Source organism: Montipora capricornis, chromosome 1 (genome assembly GCF_036669925.1).
Source record: "Montipora capricornis isolate CH-2021 chromosome 1, ASM3666992v2, whole genome shotgun sequence".
In the NCBI taxonomy this organism is placed as follows: domain Eukaryota; kingdom Metazoa; phylum Cnidaria; class Anthozoa; order Scleractinia; family Acroporidae; genus Montipora; species Montipora capricornis.
In genome coordinates this window covers 36,391,664-36,404,163 of record NC_090883.1, presented here as the reverse complement: position 1 = coordinate 36,404,163, position 12,500 = coordinate 36,391,664, and the positions used below count along the sequence as shown (strand labels likewise).

The window sequence follows — 12,500 nt, the reverse complement described above, 5'->3', positions numbered from 1 at the left end:
TTAAAACCTTGGCTTATTCTTGCTAAATAATTCACAAAATAATACAATGTAATTCAGTAAACAATTTAATTTGCATGTAACAGTGTCATTGTAATATTATTGTTAACCCACTGACTTAAGATGCCTCCAGTTGCTGAGTATATTAAATCGTCTGACATTACCCACGGACAGAGTAAAATCTGTTAAGTCTTACACCGAGGAGTCAATGGGCTAACTTAGCCTGCAAATGTTGATGTATTTCCAGTCGTCACTTCTCTCTGCCTGAAGAGTAAAAGTCACCTTAAAGTTTTAAGAGACATGTCTGCATTCACAGGCTATTGTTAACTATGATACATTTGTCTTGCATATGTACTGATGATGAGCTAAGGGGATACAGAATTTTCTTTCAGTCATATTTCGTCATTGTGTCTTTACAGAGAGAACTGGTGGAAATTGATAAATATGAAACTTACTTTGCAAGATTTAAGTAAGTATACCGTAGATCTCAGCAAGGCTTTCCAAGGGGACAACTGCATCAGCTTTTAGCAACTTCAGTTATGTACTCAAATTAGTGCAAGGGAAATGTGTACTGTTGTGATACTTTTATTAGCATCTTTGTGACCTCAATTAGTGATTAATTAATAATGGGCTGTTTACATGTAAGTAGGTCAAAACACCTGATCTTACATTCATGATAGATAGTCATGCCTTTGACAACTTTTGTTCCCACTTTTACAGCCTGCTGGCTCGTAATATGATTGTCCTGTGCATCACCTGTGTCGCACTTTTGTTGCGGCCTTGAATCATCTGTTCTTTCAGGACTCTATAATCTGAAAAGTTCATTATGTTGGAAAATAATGTCTGAAAGAAAAAAAACCAAAACAAAAACGCAATCTGTACTTAATGTTGCTGTCATGAATGGCATGTCATTTGACAAATGACCAGCTCCCAACATCAGTGTCTTCATAGCTCAGTTGGTTAGAGCGTCACACCATTGCATTCACAACTGCGACGATCATAGCTTCACTTGATATTCTTATCCACAGTTCAATATACGATTCATTTCATATATAATTTCGTTTGTCGAAATATTTTTATTTGAATTCTATTTCCATGCCTCTTGTCTTAATAAAAATCTGTTTTGAAACACTTCTGCATGTTAATGCATTCAGTGTCAAAAAAAAATGGAAATTTAAGGTCATCACACAAGCTCATGTTAGCTGGCAAGATAGAAAAATTCCTCCCTGCTCCCAGAGCCAATCAGATTGCAGGATTTGCAGAATTCTGCCCGCTTGTGCATTGAGAAAAAAATAAATACAGGTTATGTGACTTCATGGTTTTTACCAACAGGTCAGATTTTGAAAGTGGTGCCATCACCTTAACAAGATTGCCAAACAAAGTGACTCTAACTGTTGGCACAGGGTTTCCATCTTTAAGTTATGACTTGTATGAAGCAAAGGCTAGCGAGAAGAAAACAGAACTGCAGACAATCCTCTTCAGATTAGCTGATGAAGTCTCTGAGCTCACTGATCAGTTAAAAGGTAAAGTTTAAAAAAACCAAAGGGTTTTCGTCAGACAGAGTAAAATCTAATAAGTCCAACTCCTAGGAGTCATTGGGCCACCGCACACACGGTGGCTCAGTTGGTTGAGCAGCAGGCTATCATGCGGGACGTCGTGAGTTTGACTCTGGCCGGACCAACACTCAGGGTCTTTAATAACTGAGGAGAAAGTGCTGCCTTTGTAATTACATCTGCAAATGGATAGACTTTCAAGTCTTCTCGGATAAGGACTGTAAACCGGAGGTCCCATCTCATAGTCCTTGTTGGAAATTAAATAGTATGGGATATTAAAGAACCCACTCACCGTTCGGTAAGAGGAGTAGGAGACGTAGTCGGTCCCCAGTGTTGCGGTCTGACCTTATCTGGACGGGGGCATCTTTCACTTCCTAAAATTAATTGTAAACTGCATAACAAGCAGTCTGGCTTAAGTCCCCTACAAAGTATTGTAAATTAGTCCTGAAAAGCCCTGAGGGGAGAGACTGATAGCTTCACTTCAAGTATTGATTTGATGTGGTTATGTAGTTGTTTGTTCTTGATAGCTGTGATTTCTGTTCACAGAGTCATCAGATTCTTTAGAGAAATTGAAGAATCAAAAGGTATGGTTGGGTTTAAGAAAAATTCTGCCCAACAGGACTTAACATTTGTGAACAGATGGGAACAGGTGTTTTTCCTGTTGGCCGTGTTGTAGACAGTTAACAGAAATAAAAAGAAAGTTCATTTAACTTTTTAAACTATGATTGGCCTCACAAGGCAATGTTCTCTGAAAAATCTCCGTATTAATTAAAAGAAAATTATTGTTTGTTTGTAAACAGCATGGAGTTGCAACGGGATCAACAATATTTGGTAAGGGTTTTTAATGTTCCTTTATAATTACATCATGTACTGTAAGGGTTTTGGTTCAGCATTTTGGCTTTTTACCTTAAATATATCATCACAGGGACATGTTTGACTTTTTATTTTCCTTTGACCCTTTGACTCCTGAACTGCAAGAATGTTGCTAAGCATCTGCTGCCGGTGAAAATCGCTGCTTGAGAAAGGTGTGATCCCTGGCTGAATTTTGGCCATCGATCAAAGAGAAGATCGCAAATTATTCTCTACAAAGTTTAAAAGTTATTCGATGTGTTAACAAAAAATTTGAATATCTGTTAGTGTATGGAATTATCACTAGAATTTATCAAATTACTGGAAATGAAATAAAAGCATTGTTTTAAGGACTATTGTACGTGTCTTCTCTTTCGTATTCACCATCTTGAAGAATGCTGGGGGTTGTGAGACACTGGAAACAATCTTGTTAGATTGTTTCCATAGTCCTTTGATGCTCAGAGCATGAACTTACCGCCTCAATAGAACCTTCGACCGGATGAATTTATTATAAACAAAGATGATTATTGAGCCCATCTAAATCTACATTTCTCAGATTCAAAAAGGCCTTCTCCAAATCACATTTTTCTGGGAAAGGAAAGGAGTTACTACTAAACCTGACCTTCATTTTCAATGTGTTAAGCTACTACTTTCTGGTATCACAGTTAGTATTATTAATAATTTCAAGAAGATGAAAAAAAAAATCCTAGTCTGTTCCTGAGTCCTGTTTTCTGTTCGATTGTTGAGGCTACATCTGTATCTTCCTTTCCAATAGCAACTGGGGAGTGCTTCAAAATATTTATGACGTGGGTATGGATTTGCATGGACAGGATTATTAACAGTCTGGAAAATCCCCTAAGTTGTTTATTGCATTATCTGTCCAATAGATATTCCACCAAAGAAGGCAAACCAAACTCTTCCCGTTAAACGCAAGCAAGGCAACAGCCTCATCAATCCTGGAAGCAGAAAGTGAGTACATGTAAAATATGTGAAAAACTGTGAGTTTCCTCTGCTCACTGTGCTGCTGTATGACAGTATGGTTGTTAACCGAGTTACTCATTTCCTTTTCTGCTAATTAAATCCATGTTGTTCTGCAATCATTCGTTTGTCTTTTTCCAATCTCCCAAAATTTGAACGACTTTTTTGTCCACTGTGATCTAAAATCGGCTGTTAAACTAATGGTAATTGAGGAGATGAATGTTGATTTACGCTGCACCGAAATTTGCAAACATCTCTCTGCTAGTTAAATTAACTTTCTGATAAATCTAAATTTAAACTCAAATCTAATCAGGTTATATTGTAATTAGTCATATATCAAATTAGTATGTTGATAACTGAGTAATTAATTAACTAATTAACTGATTTCTTATTTTGTATGTACTTTGGGATTTTATTTAATAATATGTGTTCAAGAACAGAGACAGGACTTCTTTAAGAAAGGTGGCCCGCCCAGAGTAGCTTCGCTGATTGCGGGTCGCCTAGGATTGTGATCATATTGTAATGCTCATAAATAAATAAACAAAACAAATAACGGTAAAACCTTCAGTAAGAAAACAATAGCTATAGTACAATAAAATTCAGTACTGAATTACTACAGTAATAAAATAAAATAAAATAAATAAAAAAATCTTCAAAACCAGTAAATTTTATTGAATCAAGGTGTGTAAGTCCTATTCAGCCCAGGTAAATAAAAAATAAATTAATGACGATGATAATCTTTATTATTAATGTAAAGTGTTAAATTATAATAATAAGTAAATTAGTTAATAATAAATTGTTATTTGGGTCAGCCTAAATTTAAATTTCATTCTGACCTTGTGAAGTATGGGGTCTCATTTATTATTAATATTATTGGTGTGAATGTCTATTACATTGGTTGTTAATACTACTATTAAATTAAGATAATTAAATCCTTCTCTTGCTTTCTCTTGTACATCTTGTGTGTTAAAACTAATGATTTGAACTCATCTTCTTGTTGTATTCATGATTGTCAATAATGTTATTAAGAAAGTCAAAAATTAATGTAACAAAGAGGCAAAAGAATCAAAATATGTTGAAGTCTATTTTCAGTGTCAACACACCCACTGTCGTGGACGATGCCTCTGCGAAGAGACTATTCCCAACACGTTTTACATTCTATTTATCCTTTGGCATTATCCATGTTCTCCTTTAGTTGGTTTTACTAGATTATTTTTCTGCAGAAAGCAAACTGAATTGCGGTTTGTCTTTTTTCCTTCCTGCAGATTAAAACCAGCTAAAGGAGTCCAGTTTGATTAGCTACAGTCTAGATGATTCCTGACAACTTCAAAGTTTCATAATGACATTGTACAATTTTTCACAATAGTTTCGAAGTTCTTGTTTATGCAACTAGATTATCATTTTTGCTATCATTTCTCCATCCTCTCCTTGTTAAAATGAATGGTTTTTTCTTCACTTTGACACAAGTTATGCCATACTGTGTTTTAGGAAAACCACTGTCAATAATTATGTTCATATCACGTTTTCAATAAAATCAAATTTTACCTCAAATGTAGTCTTGTAGTGTCTTTTGATGTCTCCACCAATGACCAAAATTAATAGTAGATCTTTTAAATTCCTTGAGACCAAAATAATTCTGTTAACCCATTGACGTCGACTCCTCTGTGCCAGGTGCCCAAGGACTCCCCCCTATTGATTATCACTAGTCTCACTTCCAAGACTCAGTCGGCAAATTAATGGCCATAGTTAAACTAAAATGATGTCCAAGGTATTCCAAAGCCATTGATGTCTGGTGTTGAGTGTGATCCATGTCGTTGTGACATTCACTAAATTTGATGACCTAAAAAGGAAATAGGGTTGTGACAAACATCATCCATGATCAGTCACCTGGACACTCTTGTATAAATGATACAAGATTTTAAATGTTTAGTCATATTCACCTTCATCAGCTTTTGCCTAGTTAGTTGTTATCGCGAAAACATCTTATCTATTGATAATAGATTCAAAATAGTATTAACTAGGAACTACACAGGTTTTTCTTGATTAGTTCCACTGACTGAGTTTAAAAAAAAAACAAACTACATCCTGCAGTTGCGCAGGAAATTTTTTAAAATAAAATAATATCTTTTCTTGGTCACTTGAGGGGAAAAAATTGTTAAACAAAAAGGTGCACTATAAAACTAAAAAGGCCTGGTGCCTTTATAATCAACCAAAACCCATACAGAGCTCTGTGATAATTTATGCAATAAAAAGCCCCTTATGGCAATGTGTCCGTTTAAGCAATACAGGACGTATTCCATGTTTCCGTAGCCTCATCTACACACGAGGGGGAGTTGGAAGAATTCGAGACAGTTCTACAAACCCGAGACGCAGTCGATGGTTCGCATAACTGTCGAGAATTTTCCAAACTTCCCCGTGTGTTTAGATGAGGCTATGGAAACACGGAAAAAAGTCCTCTAATGCTTTTATAAAATATTTCTCAAAGAAAATTTTACAAATGAAGAAAAATGCCGGGTTTTTCTTTTACTTCTAGTTTGAAACAGATTTTGTTGATACACGCCTATATTTCTGACCAGCCAATGAAAACGCACGTCTGACAACACAATTAACCAATCAAAATTCGTGTGATGTCACAGCCGTGTTTACATACTCTCATCTAAACACAGCTATTGACCAATGAGAGTGTGAATACTATCCTAATTATTTTATAAAATATGTTAGGAGGTGATACCTTTTGTTCTTTCATTTTGATCCCTTGTCCCTCTTTCTTATGTTTTTTTTTCCCTTAATTTTTCTTAAAGCAAAGGAAAGGCTTCCATAATGACGAAATTTTGCTTTTTCGCCTTTATAATATGAAATTGATCTTTGGACAATAACCTTATCTCTAACAAAATCAAAAAATGAATGAGATTTGGGGCATTAAGCTGTAGCCACTGCAAAAGGATGTGTCTCTTTCTCTCCCCAGATATATCTTTTGGAGATTAAATCTCTTTGTTGCTGTTTGTTGTAATCGGTCGTGCTTGAATGAATTCGAACAAAAGCAGAAAAAAAAGGAAATGAAAGGAAAAGGAATTTTATTTAAGTGTCTAGTAGATTTAGCGCTGGAGCACTAATTGGGGACACTGTAAAGTGAAATTAACAATCAATACAACAAGTCAAATGTTGGTTTTTGAGGAGAGGGAAAACCGGAGTACCCGGAGAAAACCTCTCGGTGCAGAGTAGAGAAACAACAAACTCAACCCACATATGACGCCAAGTCGAGGAATCGAACCTGGGCCACATTGGTGGGAGGCGAGTGCTCTCACCACTGCGCCATCCCTACACCCCACAAAGCACAAAGCAACCCTTTTTATAGTGTGTCTTCGTGCTTATGAAGAGAAAGAAGGCTTTTTAATGAATCTTGGAGTTTGGAATGGAAGTTGATATTAATTATTATTAAATTACTCTCATTAAAGGGGCAGTGTCATGCTATTTTAGTCACACTTCAAAAACACTAAAAGACGTCTTTGCATCAAATTATGAAGACCAAAAAATTATGCTGTAGTCTTGTTTCCAATAACCACTGAAGTGCTCTGAAGCTATTCTTTGTAGTTTGTAGCCGAGGATGGAGAGGATGGAAATGGATTGAAACTTGGGGGGGGGGGGGGGGGGACAGTTTTTTCAAGTTTGGAGACTGTGTCTGCAGAAAGTCGCGAAAAATTAATAAGAGTATCTTTTTGTGCCAAAAATATTTTTCATATCTTGGTTTGTCAGGAATGATTTATGTGTAAGCTAATGTACTAATTTAGATTTTGACCCAGTTTTGACCTCAAAACGGCAAATTCAACATGACAGTGCCCCTTTAAATACATTTTATTTCCTTACCAGAGAATCTGCTGTAGGTGTCAGAAATGGTAACACCACAGAGAACAGTGTGCATGTCTCAGTGCTAGGAAGTGACCAAGTGCTGGATATCTTCAAATGCGAAAACCCAACTTGTGAGCACCTGTGTACAAAGACCAATAAGAGGTACCACTGTCCACTGTGCAACAATAAGCCACAGAAGCCGGGCCGCATGAGGAGACACTTTGAAAAAATGCATTCTGGGAAGCAGATTGTACAGCATGGAGGTGAGACAGAGGAATAAATTAGCATGCATTGCATAACTATGCAATTCTGAGGGCGCGTTCGATTGACTGTATTCTGGAATAGGAATACACGGAATTTACAAGTTAGAAATCCTTGTTTTATACAGAGATTCATTTTAAAATTCACCTGCTAAAAGGCTATTTTGAACATATCTTTATTATCCTTATTGCTTCAAAACGCCAGACATACTGTTTTGAATCATCACTCCACGTATTCTTATTCCGGAATAGGGTCAATTGAATGCACCCTGAGAAATTGAGATTTGGGAATCCCAGCCTCAAGATCCCTCTTCTGATCATTTGAAGTTGTTGCTGGTATTCCTTGGTTCAACTTCTCAGCTGTACTTGTAAATAGCTCAGTCCCTTCATCCAACTGGGATTCTTAACAGTAGTTGTACATTCTGCTAAGTTTCATTGAAACTGAAAAGCCTCTGAGGGAGTGGCCAATTAAGTTATCGGTACTTTTTCTAGATTTCTGTGTGTGTATATGTAATAATTATCATTTGTTGATTAAGCTCAAACCAGCATAATTATAGCTAAGTGCAAAGCAGGGCCATGGGTTGGAATTCTGAGAAAGTCTGTTGTTTTTACAGCCATCTTGTGCACTGAATTGAACTGAAAGGTGTTGCTTGCATGGACTTGCCTTCTTTTTTTCAATCTGTTCCTTTCAGGTTACCAAATGCTCCGGTGCAAGCTGAAATGCACCAAAACAAATGGTCGCGTAACAGACAATTCTCATTATCACTGCTGCCTTTGTGGACGAGTGCTTGTGAGAAAGGTTCATCTTTACTGTCATCTGCAAGCCCATGCTGTTGGCAGCATACGTGAAATTGATGAAATGTTAGATGCAAAAGAAGATTCAGAAGAAGGACCTTTGGAAGATACAGAAATGGATGATGAGAATGAGGATGACACTACCTTGGATACGTCACAGCTCACAAGATTACAAGGCCCAGAGCAAGATAATGTTGTAGCTTTATCATCTGGAACACAGGTAGGTGTTAAAGTAATATTATGCATTTTCTGATGATTATGTTGTCCTGTAGTGAAGTCATTAAATTTTCAAGTAGTAGTCCATCATTGGTAAGACAGAAAGCAGGCAGCTTGATGAAACTGTGACAAGCTTCTGAGTGCTGGACACTATATAAACTCCACCCGCTTCTCTTGAAATCCTCCACAATTGATCATGTCCTGTTGTTTCAACTGTAATCTTGGCTCAGGGCACAACAAAAAGGCTTTCCAATACATGCCAAGCTCAGGGCTAGTGGAACAACGCTTTCTTATCGAGGGCTTCCACAAGTGTGGCATTGTTGGTTGCTTTTTTTTCTGATGGAAAATTCTGAGATAACTGTTTAGCACACAGTTCAAGAGAGAAAGTGAAAGAATACAAATCTTTTCTTTTTAAAGGGCACCAAATCATCCTTTTAAGACACATTTTTATCCAACTGTAGCCAATATGGCAACAACCAAGTCTGGTCATTTTGACTATTATGGTAAGCAACTCGCCTCCAACTTCCAGTTTTACTCTCAGCCAAATCTTTAACCCATTGATTCCTGGGAGTGAGACAGATTTTACTCTGTGTAATGCCAGATGGCATCCTCGGCCGGTGCCTGGGGAGTCATTTGGGAGCTTAAGCACACGCGTTTTTGAGACGCCGACAACAACCAGAAGAGAACATTTCACGTGCCAGGGCAGTGGTGTCTCCCAGATTTAAATTCTAGTTATCATCTCTAATGGAGAAAAGATACTTAGTAATGTAAATGTTGTTGTGTGAAGACAAGTTAAAAGGGAAAACAGCTCACTTCTGGTTTCCGTCCGTGTCTCAAAAACGCGTGTGCTTAAGGTCCCTAATGGGTTTAAAATAAGTACCTGAAACAGGTGTTTTTTTTTTATTGTGTTTAGGTTGTATTTGTCCAGTCTCTTCAGGACAGTGAAACACTAACAGTTTTACCACTTGATGAACAATCAAACACTCTAGCATTGACACAACAAGCTGCAGGTCATGCTGGTTGCTCAAACAGTGTTATTAACTCTTCTAACAATCTGAGTGCAGGTCTTCAAGTGCTTTCTCCAGGTTCATCCAGTCTTGATTCAGTTCAACGTCAATTGCCACAAGGGCTGACAGTCAAACAAGTCGAAGCTATGTTGAATCAAGGTCAGCTGGTCAATGTGGTTTTTGTATAAATACACTGTAGTCACTGTTTACGTTCTGGGTACAAAATGTCTACTTGTAACAGTTCAGTACTGTATGACATAAAATGAAATGACAGAATTAGCAGTAACGGTAATGACCGAGGCACACCAAAACACATTAAGTTGTCTTAACTGGAATCAAATCCCTCACCTTCTGATTTATATTATCTAATGGCAACTCAGAAGGTTATAACTTCAATTTCTGTTTGAGAAATTCATTTCATTTGTTTCCCAGGTTGTGCCCTGGTCCCAGAGGTTTTTCTAGAGCCGGGGGGTGGGGGGGGGGGGGGGGGGCACTTTAGGAATTTCTGAGTGGGATGTGTCGCTGGGACCCTGGAACCCTTAGCCTATACCAGAGCTAGTTCAGCTGAATTTTGCTACCCTGTACTCGAGTAAACTCCCACCGATTTCCGTCTACATTCGGATTCATGATAGCCATTTATTGACACTGTTGAGGCTGAGTTGTGTAAACATAAACTTTGCAGATTTGATTTTTTTATATTCTTGAGTGGGAATTTCTGGTTTCCTTAGTGTCGATAAAATCTTCAACCGCTGGTCAGTTTCGTAAAAAATGATACCCTATTACAGACCGAAAGGCTATGATTTATATACTCTATCCTAGAGTAACCTTCTTGAAAATCATACCCTTCACAGCGGCACATACCTATATAGTCCATATATGGCAGTACCCCCCCACAAGAGCCACAAGAGAGCTGCGAAGCGGAGAAGACAAGTCCCGAAGCAGCAAGAAAGAGAAAAACCTCTGATTACCTTGAACTTGAATCTCACTTTCATGCAGCCACCAGCTGTCAAATGCGTCAAATTGATAATTACTAAAGGGACCCATGGAAACTTAGCAATCATGTGTCACCTAGGTATTACCAATCAAGCAAACCAATTATATTGATAAATATCAACCATTCCGAGCCTGAAGGTCAGATCCTGACCCTGGTGTCTGCATGAAAGTGAGATTTCTCGCTGAACTCATCTTCGCCGCTTCGTAGCTGTCGCGCGGCTCAAGAAAAACCTCTGGGACCATGGTTGAAACTTCTTTAGCACCTCTATGTCAAGTTTTGGTGCACATAAGCCTGGAATAATTTAAGCGTTGAATAAGTCAGCCCAAGTTAAATAGATCATTAGAGGACTGTCATTCACTGAGCCTCTGTGTTGGATTGCTTGTGGGCAGAGCATTTTTTTGTAAACAAGTACCAGGTGGTATGTGGATTTATCAGGTGTCCACTAAAAGGGCTCCACTACAGGCTAGGTGCACCTGCAGTGAGTAGTTTGGTCAAGCACAATAAAGGTATCATTGACATCGTCAACTGACTAACTACTAGTTTCTTTATTTTTCCCTGACACACTGTATGCACAGACAAATCAACCAAGAAGCAGGTGAAGCTTGCTTAAATTATCAGGGTGCGAAACAAGATAACATGTAGAGATCAAACAATGTTGCTTGTGTTGAATCTGTGGACTTCATTGCTATGTTGTAAATAAATTTAAAATTTTCTCTGTGCTTTATTGGTAATATTTTTGCAAGTTGCTAAAGAATAGTTAGAATACAGTGTATGGCTGTGTATCAAAACAGTAATATGACAACACAAATAATTTTCTTTTAGGTGGAGAAAATACTGAACATGTTCTGGTGGCAACAGAACACTCTGAGAGTAATCTTCCAAATCTTAGAGAAGATGAGGGAGGTATACAGACTTACACCACCGAGGGATCACGAGATATTGACATGGAGGCTGATCGTGGTATGCCAGGTCACTGCATGTCAAAACAGGTGCAGGATGAAGCTATGGAGTTTGAGCCATGCTTACAAGAAGCGGATCTTCATCTGCCTGCAGCTTCCAGTAATAACATCACTGGCAGTAATATGGCAAATGTGCCAAGCTTAGGGCAAAGTAACATTCAACTGGGACAAGTTGAACAAGCAATTTCAAGCCAAGCTGCATCCCAGTTGATCACATCAACCCCTGATAATACCATTCAAACATCAGAGTTAAGGCATTCCATGGTGAGCCCGATTAGCAAACCTCTGTTTGATGAAGAGGCTACTAGCCAACACACTCAGGCACCAAAGGCAAAGCCTGTGCGACAAGATTCACTGGTGTTAGTTGATGCAGCTTCATGTCCAAAGGAAGATGATCAGGTTTTCAAGGTTCTTCTCAACAACTTGTCTCCTGCTTCAAGTTGCGTCAGTCATCCATCAGTTCTAAATGAGAAGGATAATTTGGATATTCGTAGATGCAGAAACACCTTTTGTGATTGCAGATTATACCACTGTCCTCTGTGCACGTGTCTGCCAAACAAGCCGGGCAGGATAAGGGAACACTTTAAAAAGATTCATGCCCAAGATCTTGTCATCAGATATCAAGGTAAGATGGTAACCAGAAATGATTTTCCAAGAATTGTTACTAGTAATGATCCGCGAAAAGTGTTCCCGGTGTTAACAGTAAGACTTGATTCCTTCAGTTCTTATTCTTTGTTGTTGATAGTTGAAGGATTTGGTTTAAAATACTGCGAAGGAGAAAGTTCAGAGAACTGAAAACTGCCCAAGAAGAAAAAGCACTGTTGGAAAAATCCACTCCAAAATCAACACGATATGTCAAAATGGTCTTTTAAAATGTTTGCACAGTGGCAAAATGCAAGGCTGAACAATCAGGGATTCAAAAAACAGGGTTCGACGTGGAAGGGGACAAAATCCAAAGTCTAGATACAAACATTGTTAACGTGACGGCAGAGTCGTTGGATTTTTTGGTTGACAAAATTTATTGAAGAAGTTTGGAAGGAGGATGG

General features: G+C 38.0%; 2 protein-coding genes across 2 annotated transcripts in view; one reads left to right on the top strand and one right to left on the bottom strand.

Annotated features, from left to right (window-relative positions):
• Positions 1-12,500, bottom strand: part of LOC138040985 (testis-expressed protein 10-like) — a 173,694-nt gene that overhangs the window by 117,593 nt on the left and 43,601 nt on the right. The window lies entirely within an intron of this gene.
• Positions 1-12,500, top strand: part of LOC138041001 (uncharacterized) — a 20,189-nt gene that overhangs the window by 3,065 nt on the left and 4,624 nt on the right. The window contains exons 3-11 of the mRNA XM_068886766.1: positions 417-466; positions 1,330-1,520; positions 2,097-2,134; positions 2,351-2,381; positions 3,287-3,368; positions 7,245-7,486; positions 8,176-8,498; positions 9,408-9,660; positions 11,318-12,079. Of these exons, the coding sequence (XP_068742867.1) occupies positions 417-466; positions 1,330-1,520; positions 2,097-2,134; positions 2,351-2,381; positions 3,287-3,368; positions 7,245-7,486; positions 8,176-8,498; positions 9,408-9,660; positions 11,318-12,079 (1,972 nt within the window). The remainder of the gene's footprint in view (positions 1-416; positions 467-1,329; positions 1,521-2,096; positions 2,135-2,350; positions 2,382-3,286; positions 3,369-7,244; positions 7,487-8,175; positions 8,499-9,407; positions 9,661-11,317; positions 12,080-12,500) is intronic.